The sequence below is a fragment of the Bombina bombina genome, chromosome 1 (assembly GCF_027579735.1).
Source record: "Bombina bombina isolate aBomBom1 chromosome 1, aBomBom1.pri, whole genome shotgun sequence".
Lineage (NCBI taxonomy): Eukaryota > Metazoa > Chordata > Amphibia > Anura > Bombinatoridae > Bombina > Bombina bombina.
Genome location: NC_069499.1, coordinates 995,562,817 through 995,582,392, shown reverse-complemented (window position 1 = coordinate 995,582,392; position 19,576 = coordinate 995,562,817). Strand labels below are relative to the sequence as shown.

The following is a 19,576-nucleotide window of genomic DNA, read 5'->3' as shown; positions in this document are numbered from 1 at the left end:
GGATAACGGCTCATTCCACTAGTGCAGTGGCTTCCTATTGGTCCTTTAAGACCGAGGCCTCTATGGATCAGATTTGTAAGGCGGCTACCTGGTCCTCCTTACATACTTTTTCAAAATTTTACAAGTTTGATGTTTTTGCTTTGGCTGAAGCAGCTTTCGGAAGAAAAGTTTTGCAGGCTGTGGTGCCCTCAGAATAGGGTCCGCCTCTTCCTTTTTGTTCCCTCCCGTTATTTATTCAGTGTCCTCTGGAGCTTGGGTATAATTTTCCCAACATTAAGGAATGAAGCTGTGGACTCTACCTATCCGGAAGGAAAGGAATGTATCTGGTAAGCATAAATTATGTTTTTTCTTCAGGACATGGCTGTCTGATGAACTTCTCCGGTTTTCTACCTAAGGGGTTTCTCAAGAGAACATTAATCAGGAGATTGTGGTGCCCTCCTAATGTCCCAATCTGAGATTTTCAAAGGAGGGATTACTGCAGGGTCTAAATGTGGTTAGTGCACTGAAAATCTATTTGCAGGCTACTAAGGATTTCCGTCAGTCCATTAGCTTATTGGTCCTCTTCTCAGGTAAACATATGGTTCAGAAGGCTACTTCTGTTTCCTTAGCTTCATGGTTCAAGTACTTTGTTCACAGGGCGTACTTTAGAGGCGCGACAATCGCCGGCTTCACAAATTAAAGCTCATTTAACGAGTTCTTTTTTTCTACGTTTAAAGATTAGGTTTCAATAGAACAAAATGCAAGACTGCAACTTGGTCATCCTTTTCATACTTTTATAAAATGTTGTCAAATTGTGTTTTCCTCAGTAGAGGCTGGTTTTGGAAGGAAGGTTTTTCAGATGTCGTTCCTAATAAATTGGTGTCTGCCTTTCCTTTTATTTCCACCCATTTTTCCTCCACAGCTTGGTTATTTGTTCCCACAAATAAGGATCTTTGTGGACTCACCACTTTAAAAAAGAAAACATAATTTATTCTTACTTGATGATTTTTTTTCTTTCTTTCTTGGTGATGAGAGTCCACAAACCCACCCATTTTTCTTTGATGGCGGCAGGTTTAGTTTGCACCTCTTTACCCTACTATCTATCTTTCTTCTTCCTATTCTTGGTTATACTGGGAGGAAAGGGGAAGTAGGAGGGATACTTAAAGTTCTGGTGTAGGGTGTATTTGCCACCTCCTGGTTGACAGGATATGAATTCCACAAGTAAAAATTTTCTCACCATCACAAAAGAGACGATTTTTTTCTGGAAAGAATTATGTTTTTAAAAAATTCAAATGGTTATCTTGCGTTCCACTGGAGGCAGCACAGGAATCTCAGGATTCAAGCTGAAAATAAGCAAAGGAAAGTAGTGTAAAACTGCATGACAAGATTATTTATAAGTAAGTCTATACTAGGCTATAAATAACAACAATAAACAAAAACCTAATCATGCAATGTGCTTATTATAGGGGTTTCCTCAAGTGGTTCTTACTGCCCTCCAAATGCATAGTTCTGTACATGACTGCCTTATTGGCATTTGATTGGTTGCAACATTCTCACCATGGTCTGTATTTTTTATGGCTAACAAATATGCACTTTTAAATGGTCATTTGGGTGATTATAGAGTTTCTAGACATTTTTTTGCTCTGCATTTTTTTTAGACCTACTAGTTACTCAAAATGACTGCCTCCTCTATAAACTTGAGAGCAATGAGATCATTATGCAAGTGCAACTGTGTGTTTCTCATGTCATACTTTTTTCTGTATGGCATCATGCAAAGCTGCAATAAAGGAAAGTTTTGAAAACGTAGTTCAACTTTAAAAGTGCTAATACTCTAAACTGTGGGTAAAATGTATGGAATCTGTTGTCAGTAAGGTGTTATATATGCTTTAAAGTTTTTATCCTCTAAATTTTGAAACTGCTTAATTTGTGTCAGATGCTTATAACAACCATCTTCTGCTCTGTCATACCTGAAAATATGCTTCATTTACTCTTTAGATGATCCGCTATTCTCTGTGGATACAGGCGGAAGCATATTCAATGGGGAGAAGAAAGTTCTATATTATGCTGATGCTCTGACTGAGATTGCTTTTGTGGTTCCATCAACAGTAGATTATATGGGTAAGTGCAATTTGTATAAAGCCTTTATATCTTATGTAATATTTATTGCCAGAAGTCAGTTTTGATTATATTTGACCGTTTCACTGGTCTACTAACCTGTTCTTAGTAACCAAATTTACCAAATGTTTGTTCTTACTATTTGAATTACATCAGTGGCAAATACTAATGATTAAAACTTGTTCTTTTTGTCTTGCTGAACAAACACTGTATCATATATATTTAGTTAGTACATTTATAATGTCTTTCAATACAAATGGCCCTTATTTTAGATGATGAGAGTTCACGAGTCATGTGTGGTAATTAACCTCCTGCCCACTAGGAAGATCAAACACACCCTAACATAGCAGGGCTTTAAATCCCTCCCACTACCATGAATCCTTACTCATGTGTTTGCCTCCTAGATAGAGAGAGGTGAATACTTAAGTTCTTATCTACTTATTAATGAGAGGGTTTCTCTTACTGATAGGAGACCTATTTTCTCCTCACAGTGCTTTGTGGAATAGAGGGATAGACAAGGAGCTACCAGCCAGTCAGTGAAAGATCATTTCCCAGTGGGAAATGGGACAGGCATCTCAGGTGAAATGTGGATTTATCCACCAATCCCCCTGGGTTGTAGAATTATGTTACTAGATAAATATCTTCGGCACTGCCCTTGCATTGCCTAGGATATGTTTGTCCACTAGAAGCATTTGCTGCAGTTGAGGTAAGCACAGTGGACTAAGGTGCTGACAGGGTAAGTACTTTGCACCTTCATAGCCCACCGGCTATTAGTATGAAAATGTACAAATGATTTACCAGGTCTTGGGATATATAGTTATACACCATACACCTTTTTACAACAAAATAAGCAATTTCATGTACAAAAATAAACATAAAGTGGCAATTTATAATGCATTTTATACTCTGTAACCGGTATAACAAGTAACCTTTAGCCACCAATCAGCAAGCACTACCCAGGTGCTCAGCTAAAGATGGGCCAGCTCGTAAGCTTATATTCCTCCTTTTTCAAATAAAGATACCAAAAGAATGAAGAAAAATTGATAATAGGAGCAAATTAGAAAGTTGCTTACAATTGCATGCTCTATCTCAGACATCATAAAACTTGGCCCTCCAGAGGTTTTGGAATTACATTTCCCATGATGCTCAGCCAGCAATGTAGTTCCAAAATCTCTGGTGGGTCAAGTTTGAGGATGTCTGCTCTATCTGAATCATTAAAGAAAAGAAAATTGGGTTCAGTTTCCCTTTAAAGCCTTATTTTGTAAGGCATATATTGGTTTGCACAGAATTCTCCCCCCTAAGAGCATTAATACTCATTTTGCTAAAGCGATTACCACTTCTTCTGCCTTCAGTGATGAGGCTTCTGTTGATCAGATTTGTAAGGCATCTACTTGGTCCTCTCTGCATACTTTAGAAGTTTTTTTCACTTTGATGTGTTTTCATCTTCTGATGCTGCTTTTGGAAGGAATGTTCTTCGGGCTGTAGTGCCTGAACAGTAACGTACCTGCCTTCACTGTTTCTCCCCCCTATTTAATGCCGATCTTGTGGACTTCACTGCTTGGATATAGATTCCCACATGTAATGATTTGTGGACTCTCATCATGTGATTACAAAAAACTACATTTCTGTTTTCCTGATAAATTAATTTTTTTAATGATGGTGTGAATTCACGAACCCTGTCCTTTCTTTTTGTTCCTCGGTAGCATTAATTGTTTTGTTCTTATTCTGCTCTGCTTAATCTTTCTTGCTTTTTGGTTTCCTCCATCTACCTAGCTGTGTGTATGACTGAGACTTTAGGGTAATAACACTGTGAGGAGGAAATGGGTCTCAGATCGGTTAGAGCAGTGTTTCCCAAACCCAGTCCTCAGGACACTTAACAGGCCACATATTCATTATATCTTAACTAGAGCACAGGGGAAATAATCACCTCGCCCATCAGCTGATTATTTCACCCGTGCTCTAGTTAATATATAATGAATATGTGGCCTGTTAAGGGTTCTGAAGACTGGAGTTGGGAAACACTGGGTTAGAGAAACCCTCTCAACAATAAGTAGATCAGTACTTAAGTATTCACCTCACTCTCTCAAGGAGGCAAACAAATTAATAAGGATTCAGGGTAGTGGGATGGATTTAAAGCTCTGGTATTTTGTGGTGTTTTTCTCCTCCTAGTGGGCAGGAGGGTAATTGCCACACATGACTTGTGGACTCTTCCCATCCTGAAAGAAAATAGAATTTATTCTCACCTGATAAATTTCTACTACTAGTAGGATATTCCAGCAGGAGGAGGCAAAAAGCACCACAGCAAAGCTGTTAAGTGTCACTTCCCTTACCCATAACCCCCAGTCATTCAGCCAAAGTGAAATGGGAAAATAAGATAACACAAGGTGTAGAGGTGCCTGAGGTTTAGTAAAAAAAAAAAAATACTGTTTAATCAAAAGCGTGAGGTTGTGCACTCTCCATGTCCGGAAAGAAATTTATCAGGTAAGCATAAATTTTGTTTTCTTTCCTAAGACATGGAGTGTCCACGACGTCATTCCAATTACTAGTGAGAACCAATACCCAAGCTAGAGGACACGGAATGAGAGGGAGGGAGAAGAAGACAGGCAGACCTAAACAGAAGGCACCACCGCTTGAAGAACCTTTCTACCAAAAGAAGCCTCAGCCGAGGCAAAAGTATCAAATTTGTAGAATTTGGAAAAAGTATGCAGAGAGGACCAAGTTGCAGCCTGTGAAATGATCTGTAAGTCTCTCAGGAGGCTACTGTCCAGCAGTCTCATAAGCAAAACGAATCATACTTCTCAACCAGAGGGAAAGAGAAGTTGATTTTGCTTTCCAGAGAAATAAACAAACAGGGCAGAAGACTGGCGAAAATTCTTAGTAGTATGTAGGTAGAATTTTAGAGTGTGCACGACATACAAGTTGTGCAACAGGCGTTCCTTATTAGAGGAAGGATTAGGAGAGAAGGAACATCAATTTCCTGATTAATGTATCCGAAACCCCAATTTAGTATGAAGTACCGCCTTACCCGCATGAAAAATAAGGTAAGGTGAATCACACTGCAAAGCCGAGAGTTCTGAAACTCTCAAAGCAGAAGAAATAGCAATAAAAAACAAAACCTTCCAAGATAACAGCTTAATATCTATGGAATGCATTGGCTCAAACGAAGCCTGCTGCAAAACTCTAAAAACTAGATTAAGGCTCCAAGGAGGAGCAACAGATTTAAATACAGGCCTGATTCTAACCAGGACCTGACAAAAGGATTGAACATCTGGCACATCGGCCACACACTTATGTAAAAGAATAGATAATGCAGAAATCTGATCTTTCAGAGAACTGATTGACAACCCTTTCTCCAGACCATCCTAGAGAAAAGACAAAATTCTAGGAATCCTGACCCTACTCCAAGAGTAGCCCTTTGATTCACACCAATAAAGGTATTTACGCCATACCTTATGGTAAATCTTACGAGTAACAGGCTTACAAGCCTGAACCATAGTATCAATGACAGACTCAGAAAACCCACGTTTAGCCAGAACTAAGAGTTCAATCTGCAAGCAGTCAGTTTCAGAGAAACAAGATTTGGATGGAGGAAAGGACCCTGAGTTAGAAGGTCCTTCCTCAGATGTAACCTCCAAGGTGGAAGAGATGACATCTTCACTAGGTCCGCCAACCAGATCCTGCGAGGCCATGCAGGAGCTATTAGAATTACTTCCTGTTTTAATACGAGAAATGACTTGTTGAAGGAGAGCAAAGGGAGGAAACGGGTAAGCTAGACCGAAGTCCCAAGGAACTGCCAGAGCATCTATCAGGGCGGCCTGAGGATCTCTTGACCTTGAACTGTACCTTGGAAGCTTGGCGTTCTGATGAGACTCCATCAGATCCAACTCCGGCACCCCCCACTTGAGGGTTAACCTGGAGAACACCTCCGGATGGAGAGCCCATTCCTTGGGATGAAAGGTCTGTCTGCTCAGGAAATCTGCCTCCCAGTTGTCCACTCCTGGAATGTGGATGGCAGATAGAAGGCAATTATGAGTCTTGAAAAAGACCCAGGAAAGGGGTTGAAATGCGTAGAGGACTTACCTGCTACTGTTTGTGAACGTCTGATGAATTGGAGCTGGACAGAACTCTGTGTACCCTGGCGTACAGAAGTGCAGAGGGCATCCTGTGAAAATACCCGTGGTAACTAACACTTGCGCAAGTGGTCACCCAGGATCCGGACACCGGGTGACGTAATTTCACGGAATCATCGCTGTTTTACATCTGAAGGAGCAGCCGGAGTGTCGAGCCAGGTAAGGAGACCGTTGGCAGACACGTTTGGGCGGACATTTGAAAGGAGGTAGGAAAGCCTCCCGGCTTTGTTTATATATTTGACTGTCTGTGTTTGAGAGGACAGTAAGGAATGAACTTTTAAACCATCGGGGGACAAGTTTTGAATTAAGAGAGACTGGAGATATAACGGTCCTATTGGGGACGCTTACCCGAATATCTCAAAGTTGGAATAGTAACATAAACCCACATTGTCATTCTGGACATTAATTTCTGGGGATCCCCATGGGACATTAACATTAGGATTTGAACACAAGCTTCTTTAGGTGTTCTCCACTAGCTATCTTTTTTCCTCATTAACGAGTATCTGAGAGGTTTGAAATAGTTTGAATGGCTTAAACGGTTCTGATTTTTGTATGTGTGAATGGTATTGGATTTTACATTTATTTTAGCTGTGAATTTATTGAACAATACAGGTTATGTTTCACTGATTATTGCATATGTTTTAACTGAATATGTTTTAACTGAATATTGCATTTTATTATTTAAATTTTATTCTGACAATTTTATTCTGACATTTGATATGCAGTAAGGACTCCTGGTTCTCTGCCCTTCTGTTTTATTTTACACCCATTAAGTCTATGTTGTAAGGACTTATTGCCACTTAATTACACTTTAACTGATTACTAAATATATGAAGGGATTTGGCACGTGAATTTTAGATTTTCTAAGGCTGGTTTAATACAGCCAATTTTATATCTATATATCTATCTATATATCCTACGGCTCTATAGCGCCTCCTATATCCTTTGTATTTTCACTTGAACTGTACCTTGGAAGCTTGGCGTTCTGATGAGACTCCATCAGATCCAACTCCGGCACCCCCCACTTGAGGGTTAACCTGGAGAACACCTCCGGATGGAGAGCCCATTCCTCGGGATGAAAGGTCTGTCTGCTCATGAAATCTGCCTCCCAGTTGTCCACTCCTGGAATGTGGATGGCAGATAGAAGACAATTATGAGCTTCCACCCACTGAAGAATGCGAGTCACCTCCTTCATGGCCAAGGAATTCCGAGTTCCTCCCTGGTGGATGATGTAAGCCACTGAGGTGATGTTGTCCGACTGAAACCTGATAAACCGGGCTAAGGACAACTGAGGCCAGGCCATCAGAGCATTGAATATCGCTCTAACCTCCAAGATGTTTATTGGAAGAGAAGACTCCTCCCAAGTCCATAGGCCCTGAGCCTTTAACGAGTCCCAGACTGCTCCCCAGCCTAGCAAGCTGGCATCCGTGGTAACAATCACCCAGGAGGGTCCCCAGAAGCATGTGCCCTGAGACATCCGCCACGAGAGAGAGGCTCTTGTCAACTGGTCTAGATCTATCCCTGGAGATAGATCCGAATGGTCTCCGTTCCATTGTCTGAGCATGCATAATTGCAGAGCTCTCAAATGGAATCGAGCAAAGGGAATGATGTCTATGGAAGCGACCATCAGACCAATTACCTCAATACATTGAGCAACTGATGGCCGAACAGTAGACTGCAGAGAGAAGCAAGTAGTGAGATGCTTGGATCTTCTGACCTCCATCAGAAAATTTTTCATAGATAGGGAATCGATGATGGTCCCTAAGAAAACCACCCTTGTAGCTGGAACAAGGGAACTCTTCTCCAAATTCACTTTCCAGCCGTGGGAACAAAGAAAAGACAACTGTATGAGAGTTTGCTTGTTGAAAAGATGGCGCCTGAACCAATATGTCGTCCAGGTAAGGTGCCACCGCAATTCCCTGAGACCTGACAACTGCCAAGAGAGCCCCCAGAGCCTTTGAGAAGATTCTGGGAGCTGTGGCAAGGCCAAACGGAAGAGCAACAAACTGAAAATGCTTGTCTAGAAAACTGGTGATGATCCCTGTGTATGGGAACATGAAGATATGCGTCCTTCAGATCTATGGTCGTCATGAACTGACCCTCTTGGACCAGAGGAAGAATGGAACAAATGGTTTCCATTTTAAAGAACGGAACCCTGAGAAACTTGTTGAGACACTTTAGGTCTAGAATGGGTCAAAAAGTTCCCTCCTTTTTTTGGAACCACAAACAGATTTGAATAAAATCCTAGACCCTGTTCTTTTAATGGAACTGGAACAATCACTCCCTGGGAGGAAAGGTCCTGTACACACCTTAAGAATGCCTCTCTTTTTACCTGATCCGCAGATAACCTTGAGAGGAGAAATGTGCCCCTGGGATGACAAGATTTGAATTCTATTTTGTACCCCTGAGATACTTTGTCCACAGCCCAAGGATCTGGGATAGCCCGTATCCAGGCTAGATGAAACAAGGAAAGTCTGCCCCCACTTGATCCGATTCCGGACCGGGAGCAGACCCTTCATGCTGATTTAGTCTCAGCAGAGGGCTTCTTTGATTGCTTTCTCTTGTTCCAAGACTGATTGGGTTTCCAGGAAGACTTGGACTGCTCCTGCTTGGAAGAAGGAGAAGAAGACTTTTTACCCTTGAAGTTACGAAAGGAACTAGGTCTATTCTTATCTTGAGGGAGAAAGGACCCCTATCCATCTGTGATTTCAGAAATTATCTCCGCCAGACCAGGACCAAACAGGGTCTTACCCTTGTAAGGTAGCGAAAGGAGTTTGGTCTTGGAGGTAACATCAGCTGACCATGATTTTAGCCACAGGGCCCTGCGGACTAGGACAGTGAAGCCAAACATCTTGGCTCCCAGTCTAATGACTTGTATGTTAGCATCTGAGATAAAGGCATTGGCTAATTTGAGAGTCTTAATCCTATCTTGGATCTCCTCTAACGTAGTATCCTCTAAAATCAGTTTGTACAGGGCATCAAACCAATAAGATGCTGCATTAGCTACAGTGGCAATACAAACTGCAGGTTGCCATTGTAGACCCTGATGAACATACATTTAATTTAAATAGGCCTCCAGTTTCTTGTCCATAGGATCCTTAAAATAACAGCTATCCTCTATAGGAATCGTGGTTCTCTTAGCTAGATTAGAAATAGCGCCTTCTACTTTAGGAACTGTGCTCCATGAGTCACGAATGGAGTTAGCAACAGGAAACATCTTTTTTAAAACGGAAGACAGTGAGAAAGGAATCCCAGGTTTATCCCATTCCTGTGCAATAATCTCCAACACAGTCTGGAACAGGAAAAACTTCCACAGCGGAAGGAACATCATAGTATGTTAAGTTTACTAGATTTTTTAGGGTTGACAGCGACAGAAGCGTCGGACTTGTCCAAAGTAGCCAAAACCTCCTTTAACAGTACACAGAGGTGTTCAAGCTTAAATCTGAAGTTTACTTCTTCAGGATCATACAAAGGAATTATTATACTGTCAGAATCTGAGATTTCACCCTCAGAGGCTACCGAAGTATCCTCATCAGACTTATGAGGGGGGTCAACCTTCATGGCAGCAGGAGGGACAGACACCTTACCCTCTGACAAATGTTTAGATTTCCTCTTGTGTTTTCCCAACTTAGGAAAGGCAGATAATGCCGCAGATACCACTGAGGATATCTGTGCAGCAGAATCTGATGGCAAATAGGCTGAGAGGAATTGCAGGGCACTGTATGTGATGCCATTGAGGCTTGGGACGTTTGAGGAGAAAGCTGTGGCATAGCCTGAACAGCATCATCCTGAGAGACATTTGGCTCAGGTGGCAACAATCTATCTTTACATTCAAGAGTTCTAGCTAAGCATGTAGCACAGAATTGCATGGGCGAAACAATTTGTGCCTCTAGGCATAACAAGCTTTTATCAAAAGACATAGTCTTGATCCATGTCCATAGTACCAATTTAAAATTCCCCAAAATTAATTGTGAAAAAAAACGGAATAACTTTTTTTTTTTTTTTTAAACAAATGCTACTGCCACTTTAAGAATACTTGTTACCTCAGAGCATTAACGCTGTAGAAAAATTTGCTAAACTAAAACTTAATCAGGCCCTCTACACCTCAGACTGACTGAGGTGTCTTACCTGACCTCCATTTAAATATATGATAAGAAGAAGACAGTGAACTTCCCTGTCGATCAAGGAAACCCTGGAGATGTCTGCAATAGTGAAGATGCTGCTCCACTTATAAAACAAAGCGGAAGAACGGGTTACATGACCATCCGACGAGAAACTGCGCAGCTAACATAAAAAGCGTGCAGCGTTTCTGAAAACAGACAGTTTAACCGATCACAGACCTTCCTGAGCCCTCCTCAATATTTATAATCCAACTTGAATAAATAAAACATGAGCCTCCAAAAAAACAAAACACAAGGGAAATGCTTTATATACTGAAATAAAGGATTAACCCCTTAGTCTCCATTAGTGCCTGCACCCTGCCTATAAATATCCTTTTCAAAGGATATAACGTGTCCCAAATAAAATATGCAGCGAAATCTTCTGTAAGTCTCTACCTAGAAGACAAAAGCTGTGTAGAAAAAGAAAGAACAGAGTAACCAACTCTGGCTTTCTATAACTAGGGCAGCAAAGTGTTAGGAATCCAAGTAAGGACCACCTCACCACTTCCTAACTGCTTAAAAGCCACACATCTAAACCCAAATCCTTGCTTGCAGGGAAAAGTACCCAGAAAAGGAAATATATCTTCAGACACCGAACTTCACCTCCTCCATTGACAGAGGCAAAGAGAGCGACTGGGAGTTATGGGTAAGGGAAGTGACACTTAACAGCTTTGCTGTGGTGCTCTTTGCCGCCTCCTGCTGGCCAGGATTGAATATCCCACTAGTAATTGGAATGACATTGTGGACTCTCCATGTCTTAGGAAAGAAATTAATTTATCATGTAAACATTACTTATTTATTTAACATTTTAAACAATAAAATATATAGGTATTTGTTTATATAGTATTTACTTGTTCCTTTTTCTAATAGGGGAATCATTAGAAAGTAATGTGTCAGAATTTGAAGGTGACTCAAAGATGGATCTTCTGTCTGGAATATGGAAACAACCCTTAACACTAGAACTTTTCAATAACCATACAGACAGCCTAAATTCCACACAAAGGGTAATGCTGTATTTTTTTTATAACATATTAATGTGTATTTTTCTAGCCTTTGATGCTGCCTACCCCTTCATGTTATCAATAATCCATAGGGCAAAATAGAGGGGCACCTGTCTCTGCCTATTATAAATACTAGTCAGCTTAAATTGCCTTCCAGAAACCATCTTAGTAAGAGCTGGAAAAATGGTAATGGCTAGTTCCCTTTAGCTAAAGGATCTCTGATGTCAGAGTTAGCTGCTTCCTGCACTTCTATAATTTGTTAGCAGCAGTCATGTACCTACTCTGACATCACCAGTGACTTAAGTTGGTGGGAACTAGCTGCTACCCACAATATGGTGGCTTTATGTAGGTAATTATAAGCACAATATTATTTATAATAAATAATACAATATAAAATTAATTTATGTTCTTAAAAGGTTTGCACCATATTATTGATGTTATTATATGTTAAAGAATATATAATTTTTTGTAGCCCCACAAATAGTAGTTTGTAACTATAAGTATAGCTGTGTTCTAGTTTGTAATATGACTATATAATTAAATATATGAAAATAACTTGTTCTAATAGGGTCTGCACCATATTATTGTTGCTATTATATTTTTTGTAGCCCCCACAAATAGAAGTCTAACTATAAGCACGGTTATGTTTCTAGTTGGTAATGTGTCATTTAATATTATTATTATTATACTTTATTTATGAAGCACCATCATATTCCGCAGCTCTGTCCATGGATACAGTTCATTTAAATAAAACAATAATATAAAACTTCTAAGACTAAGAGACAGGACAGAATTTACAAACACATACAGGAGGAATCGAGGGCCCTATTCCTGTGGGAACTTACAATCTAGAAGGGTAGGAGGTTGAGAAACAGGAGGTGAGGACTGCAAGGTTGAGAAAGATGTCAATGCAGAGTTAGATAAGGGAAATGTTGTTAGGTAACAGAAATATTATTGAGTTGGGTGGTAGGCTTCTCTGAACAGAAAAGTCTTCAGAGAGCACTTAAAGAAAGAAAGATTAGGGCAAAGCCTGACAGCACGAGGGAGAGTGTTCCAGAGGGTAGGTGCTGCACGACAGAAGTCTTGCAGTCTAGCATGAGAGGAGGTGATAGTCGCAGATGCAAGAAGCAGGTCATTGTTGGATCTTAGTGGGCGGTCTGGAATATACTTGTTGATTAGAGAGGATAGGTAAAGGGGAGCGGTTTTGGTGAGCGCTTTGTATGCAAGAGTGAGAATTTTGAATTTTATTCTGCTGTGTATGGGGAGCCAATGAAGGGATTTGCAGAGAGGTGCAGCAGATACAGAGCGACAGGAAAGGTGGATCAGCCTGGCAGAGGCATTTATGATGGATTGAAGGGGAGAGAGGCGGGAAAGAGGAAGGCCAGTAAGTAGATTATTGCAGTAGTCAAGTCGGAAAATAACAAGGGAGTGGATTATTTGCTTTGTGGTGTTAGCGCACAGAAAAGGTTGAATCTTGGAAATGTTGCGTAGATGGTTACGGCAGGATGTAGAAAGCGATTGGATATGGGGGGCGAAGGAAAGATTTGAGTTAAGTGTAACTCTGAGGCAGCGGACTTGGGGCGATGGGGAAATGGTGATGCCCTCAACAGGGATAGAGAAGTCACAAGTCGGCATAGAGCTTGAGGGAGCGCAGTCTTGGACATGTTAATCTTTAGGTGGTGAGAGGCCATCCAGTAAATACCATCTAAGCAGTCACTGACATGAGAAAGGACAGAGGGAGAGAGAGCAGAGGTGGAGAGGTAGATCTGGGTGTCATCAGCATAGAGGTGATATTTGAAGCCATAACTGTTGATAAGTTTACCCAGTGAAGAAGTATAAATGGAGAAGAGTCGAGGACCCAGAACAGATGCTTGAGGTACTCCAACAGACAGAGGCATTTGAGAGGAGGAGTTGTCGGCAAATGACACAGAAAAAGACCTGTGAGAAAGATAAGAGTGAATCCAGGAAAGAGCAGTGTCACAGAGGCCAAAAGAGCTAAGGGTCTGTAGGAGGAGGGAGTGGTCAACTGTGTCGAAGGCAGCTGAGAGGTCAAGTAAGATGAGTATGGAGTAGTGGCCAATATTTTTAGCAGAGAGAAGATCGTTAGTAACCTTGGTAAGGGCAGTCTCAGTTGAGTGTTTGGGGCGGAATCAGGATTGCAGGGGTTCAAGCAAGGAGTTGGCAGACCGGAAGTGGGTTAGGCAATTGTAAACTAGTTTTTCAAAGAGTTTTGATGTTAGTGGGAGCAGTGATATTGGGCGGTAGCTTTCAGGAGAATTAGGGACAAGGGAGGGTTTTTTGAGTATGGGAGTGACTTTTACATGTTTGAAAGAAGATGGGAATGAGCCGGTAGAAAGAGATAGGTTGAAGATGTGGGTAAGAGCAGGAGTGAGGGTGGAAGATAGGGAGGGTATTAGATGGGAAGGGATATTGTCGAGCGGGCAGGTAGTGAGGCGTGAGGAAGATAGTAAGGAAGAAACTTCATTCTCAGTGGCTGGATGGAAGATGCAGAGGGTGGCAGAGGGAGTAACTGGACCTGTTGATGGAATATTGCAGGTTGGTGTTGGGATGTTGCTCCGGATATAACGTGTTTTGTTTAAAAAGTAGTCTGTCAGGTCTTGAGCACTAAAGACAAATGAGGGGGGTGGAGCAGGAGGGTAGAGAAGAGAGTTAAAGGTGGAAAAGAGTCGTTTAGGGTTTGAGGAAATAGTAGATATAAGAGAAGTAGGTTTTCTTGGCTAAGTGAAGGGCAGAAGAGTATGAACGAAGAATAAACTTATAGTGTATGAAGTTAGGTTCAGAGTGAGTATTCCTCCAGACACGCTCAGCAGTATGTGAGCATTTTTGCAAATAGCATGTTTGCTGAGAGTGCCAGGACTGCAACTGACAGCGTGATGTTTTGTGCAGCTGGGGAGGGGCAAGTGTGTCTAGTGCAGAGGAGTTTTGTTATAGTGGGTTGTTGCGAGATCAGGGCTAGTTATAGTGGAAGTGTGAGGGAGGAGATCTTGAATAATTTTTGAAAATTGGAGCGGATCCACAGCATGTAGATTTCTACAGCTGCGGGGGCGGGATGGAGGAGTGGGTTTAGCTGTTGCATTAACCCTTTGAGTGCTAAGCACTTTCCCACCTGGGTGCTAAGATTTTTTTATGTTTTTTTTATTTTTTTAGCAAATTATTTTTTTTACTTTTTTTTATTTTTTTCAGACCCACAAGACTTACACTGTTGGAAAGGTAATATTAATATCTTACTCCTTAGGAATGAATACCTGGTAGGAAGCAGGCACCAACTCGTTCAAAACTATATGTTAATAATTACAGGGCCTATGAATACCCAAAAACTTCCCTCGCCCACCGGGCAAGTAAATCACAAAACTTACCAGCCCGCAAGAAACTTTAGTCGCCCGTGTATATCTGCATGTAGTGTGTATATATCTTATTTAAAAAGGCAATATAAATAGTGTTATTGTAATCTCACAAAGCATTGCAGACAGAGGTCCCAATTTGAATGCTTTGCAAGCTGCTTACTATTTGGGACTTGAGTATTAATAAAAAGGCTTTAACTTTAGAAAATATTTTTCTATCACCAACTACAAAAAAACAGGGATACTATCTTTGTAATACTGTATGTACCATCTTGACTTATTTTCCACTATGGGTAAAAAAAAGAGATCTAATTGAGCTGTTTTTTTTTTTTACTTCAGCATATGTGGGTTCACGATTGACTAAGTATATTTAATGCTGCCACCCTTCAACCTATAGAGCTTTGACATAACGAGTATGTTAAAAACACTTTTTTCCCCCTTTCTGTCCGGCTGCCTTTCAACTACTAGCGCAACTGTCAGTGCCGCGCTAGCAGATTTGACTGGGTGCATGGAGATGGTATGTTTTCTACAAATTGGTAAAGTCAGTTTTTGAAGCAAAAGTAGCGTCCAGAAAAATTGTGCAGTGCTCTATATTGTTATAGTAGGCAGCTTGCTCATGTAGATTGTGCTGAAGTTCTGCAGAGGACCCTGGAGTAAGTCGGCATAATGTACATGAGCAAGCTGCCTACCATAACTATATTATGTCACTACTATGTCACTTTAACCCATACTTCATTAATACACACACACAGAGAAGAAACACTCACCGCTCTAGCAGGATGTCTTCCCGCGCAGACAACCTTAGGGGTGGGAATTAGCAACTGACAAGGAAAAGACCAAGAGCCATGAAGATAAGGGGAGGTCTTTGAATGCATTTAACAGAAAGAACCTCCCCTTTCTACCCTCCTTTCCTGTGTGTGCGCATATTTGAAAGGCAAATTGACATTTTTTATTATTGCTTCTTATATCCCCCTTACAATGTCAGGTCGCCGCTCGGGCTGGTAACTTAAACATTTTACTTGCCCGCAAGAAATTTAGGTCGCCATTGGCGACCGGACCGGTCTATTCATATGCCCTGTATATATATATATATATATATATATATATACACACCAAGTAGAGGGCACATACATTCTATGTGTCTATATTAATTGTCAATAGCAATGTTTAACCAGAACCACAATATGTGCATCATCTATTTATCCCCTCTTTCCAGATGTAATATATATATATATATATATATATATATATATATATATATATATATATATATATAGGTACATACATGTTGATATAAATTGACTTTTTCCATCATCCGGAATATAGCTTTTAGTAATTATTTATTACTTGTTTATTAAATGAATGTGAGACACAGTGGGGTAGAGTGTAGTGGAGGAAGGGGGGGGAGCAGATATTGCCAGTAATTGATTAAATCCCCCTCAATATTCATGCCATATCGCCTATGTGTATGTAATTTAAAGATCCAGAATGCCTCCTTTTTGTATAACTCTGTGATCATACTTCCACCCCTTGGTTTAATTGTAATCAAATCTATGATCATCCAAGTAAATGTCTTGACATTTCCGTCGTGTTCATAGATAAAGTGTTTGGACGCTCCTGTAACTGTCCTACCTCTCTCTATATCATTCAGGTGTTCACGTATCCTCTCACGGGTCTCACGTGTCGTACACCCTACATATTGTTTCTCACAGGATGTGCAGGTTATGGCATATACTGCATATTCTGAACTACAGTTTGTACAAAAATTACAATCAAAAGCCCGTTGTGTATAGGTTGACTGAAACACTTTGCTGGTAATAGCGTGACTGCATGTTGTACATCTGTGTAACCCACACTTGTAATGACCCTTGCAACTCAACCAACTGCTTTTTTTTCTTGGGTTTCCTGAGCGCACTGGGTGAGACTAAGTTCCCTATTGTAATATTCCTCTTAGAGATAAATCGACAACCTCTGTCTACACTCTTGAGTGCTTCATCAGCTTTTAGAATCGGCAAATTTCTTCTAATAATATCACACACCTCTCTATATAGATTAGAGTAGGTTGTGATAAAGGAAAACTCACTAGTCTGTTTGTTCTCCATGATTTTTCTATTCTTTTTTGATTTGAGTAGGTCTTCCCTAGGGGTGTTCTGGACCTCAAAGTAAGCCTTTCTGATGAGCCCATCAGGATAGCCCCGTGCTTTTAGCTTATTACACAACAACCCTGCTTTCTGCCATGAACTCTTCCTCCTTTGAGCATTTCCGCTTAATCCTTATGAATTGACCCTTTGCCACACCATAATTCATGTGGCGAGGATGACAGCTCTTGGCATGAAGCAGAGCATTTGCGGCTATTGGTTTAACATACAATGATGAACTTACACTTTTGCCCTCACCGTCTCCTTCTAGTTCCACATCTAGATAAGCCACCTTGCTTCTATTATAGACGTGTAAATTGTAGACCTGCCCTATTGTGATTAAGATATTCCACAAATTGTTGACGTTCTAATTCAGTTCTTGACCATACCAACAGGAGGTCATCAATATATCGCTTATATGCGACAACTGAATCTCTATATGGATTAGTATCTGCATAGATGTGGGACAGCTCCCACCATCCCATAAAGATGTTTGCAAAGGCCGGGGCAAATTTTGTCCCCATAGCTGTCCCACGCCTCTGCAGATAAAACCATCAAATTCAAAATAATTGTGCATTAATAAAAAAAAGCAAGTCACACAATATAAAAACTTTCAGATTGGCGTCATAGCTGCTGAAGCTATTTAACATGAAACTCACGGCTTCCAGCCCTTCCTTATGTGGTATGGCCAAATATAAGCCTACCACATCAATTGTGAGCCAGCTATAGTGATCCTTCTACATAAATCCCTCAGTCAAATTGAGTAGATGCTTAGTATCTCTTAGAAAAGAGGGCAATTTCCAGACTATGGGTTGTAGCAGTGATTCTATCCAGTTTGATAGGTTCTCAAACAGAGAGCCTATACCCAACACTATAGGGCGCCCGTTGACAACCTCTATAGACTTATGGACCTTCGGTAAGTGGTGGAAGATTGGTGTAACAGGTTCCTCCACCATTAAGTACTCAAAGGTCACCGGATCTATCACTCCCAACTCCAACCCATCGTCTAGCAAGTCCCTCAATTCTCTCCCATAGGTCAATATGTTTCTGGGGAAAACAACATAAACATCTTCATCCTCAAGTTGTCTGAGTGCCTCTTGGATATATAAGGATCTATCCATTATTTCTATGGAGCCCCCTTTATCCGAATTTTTGATCACTATATCCTCTCTATCTTTTAGTTTTTTAAGATCATTCGTCTGTTTAACAGTAAGATTTTTCCTAGAGGTTTTGCCTTCTGACTTAAGCTTTACTAAGTCCTCTTCTACTCTTTTGTGAAATTGTTCTAAGACCTTACCTCTAATTTGTGTAGGATAAAATATTGATTTTGGCTTGTAGCCTGTATGTGATCATTTGACATTCCCTGGTTCATTACTATCTCGCTCTAGACATTCCCTGGTTCATTACTATCTCAACCAATGCGCTCAGGAAACCCAAGAAAAAAGCAGTTGGTTGAGTTGCAAGGGTTGTACAGCATGCAGTCACACTATTACCAGCAAAGTGTTTCAGTCAACCTATACACAACAGGTTTTTGATTGTAATTTTTGTACAAACTTTCGTTCAGAATATGCAGTATATGCCATAACCTGCACATCCTATGAGAAACAATATGTAGGGTGTACGACACGTGAGACCCGTGAGAGGATACGTGAACACCTGAATGATATAGAGAGAGGTAGGACAGTTACAGGAGCGTCCAAACACTTTATGAACACGACGGAAACGTCAAGACATTTACTTGGATGATCATAGATTTGATTACAATTAAACCAAGGGGTGGAAGTAGGATCACAGAGTTATACAAAAAGGAGGCATTCTGGATCTTTAAATTACATACACGTAGGCCATATGGCATGAATATTGAGGGGGATTTAATCAATTACTGGCAATAGCTGCCTTCCCCCCCCCCCCCCCTTTACTCCACTCCACCCCACCGTGTCTCACATTCATTTAATAAACAACTAATAAATAATTACTAAAAGCTATATTCCGGATGATGGAAAAAGTCCATTTATACCAACATGTATGTATATAGATTACATCTGGAAAGAGGGGATAAATAGATGATGCACATATTGTGGTTCTGGTTAAACATTGCTATTGACAATTAATATAGACACATAAAATGTATGTGCCCTCTACTTGGTGTGTGTGTGTGTGTGTATATATATATATATATATATATTTGGGAGCTTACAAAATACTAGTAATTATTAACATATAGTTTTGAACGAGTTAGTGCCTGCTTCCTACCAGGTGTTTATTCCTATGGAGTATATATAGAGTGTCAGAGCACAAGTGTAGTTTATTAATTTACTTGTATATCTATTTATTAATAGGTCTTTTAGTATATTATAGTAGTAGCTTTTATCAGTCATTATGGGCATAAATGGTTATGCAGTGCTGTATTGAATACAAGCACTATAATAGACCTAATAAGTAAGATATTATGAATTCACTTAAATTTATGTCACCTTAGAATGGGCAGCAACTTATACTTAACTTAGGTAAAGGTAATATGAGTAAAGCACAGACAGCCGATCAAGCCTTAGGGAGGGGGTTTAAAGCCTCACAGTTGCTAATGACAAGTAGTGTCTATGATTAAGGCCATCCAGGGCCGAAACGCGTCAGCTAGTCTGCATCCTGTCTGTGCCGTGATTTTAAAGATTTTTGCCATGTTTTAAACTATTA

General features: G+C 40.5%; 1 protein-coding gene across 7 annotated transcripts in view; it reads left to right on the top strand.

The window, feature by feature from the left end:
• RALGAPB (Ral GTPase activating protein non-catalytic subunit beta) overlaps window positions 1-19,576 on the top strand; it is an 843,236-nt gene that overhangs the window by 780,169 nt on the left and 43,491 nt on the right. For all 7 annotated transcript variants that reach the window (XM_053712501.1, XM_053712446.1, XM_053712384.1 and 4 more), the window contains 2 exons: window positions 1,975-2,097; window positions 11,255-11,388. In XM_053712501.1, the coding sequence (XP_053568476.1) occupies window positions 1,975-2,097; window positions 11,255-11,388 (257 nt within the window). The remainder of the gene's footprint in view (window positions 1-1,974; window positions 2,098-11,254; window positions 11,389-19,576) is intronic.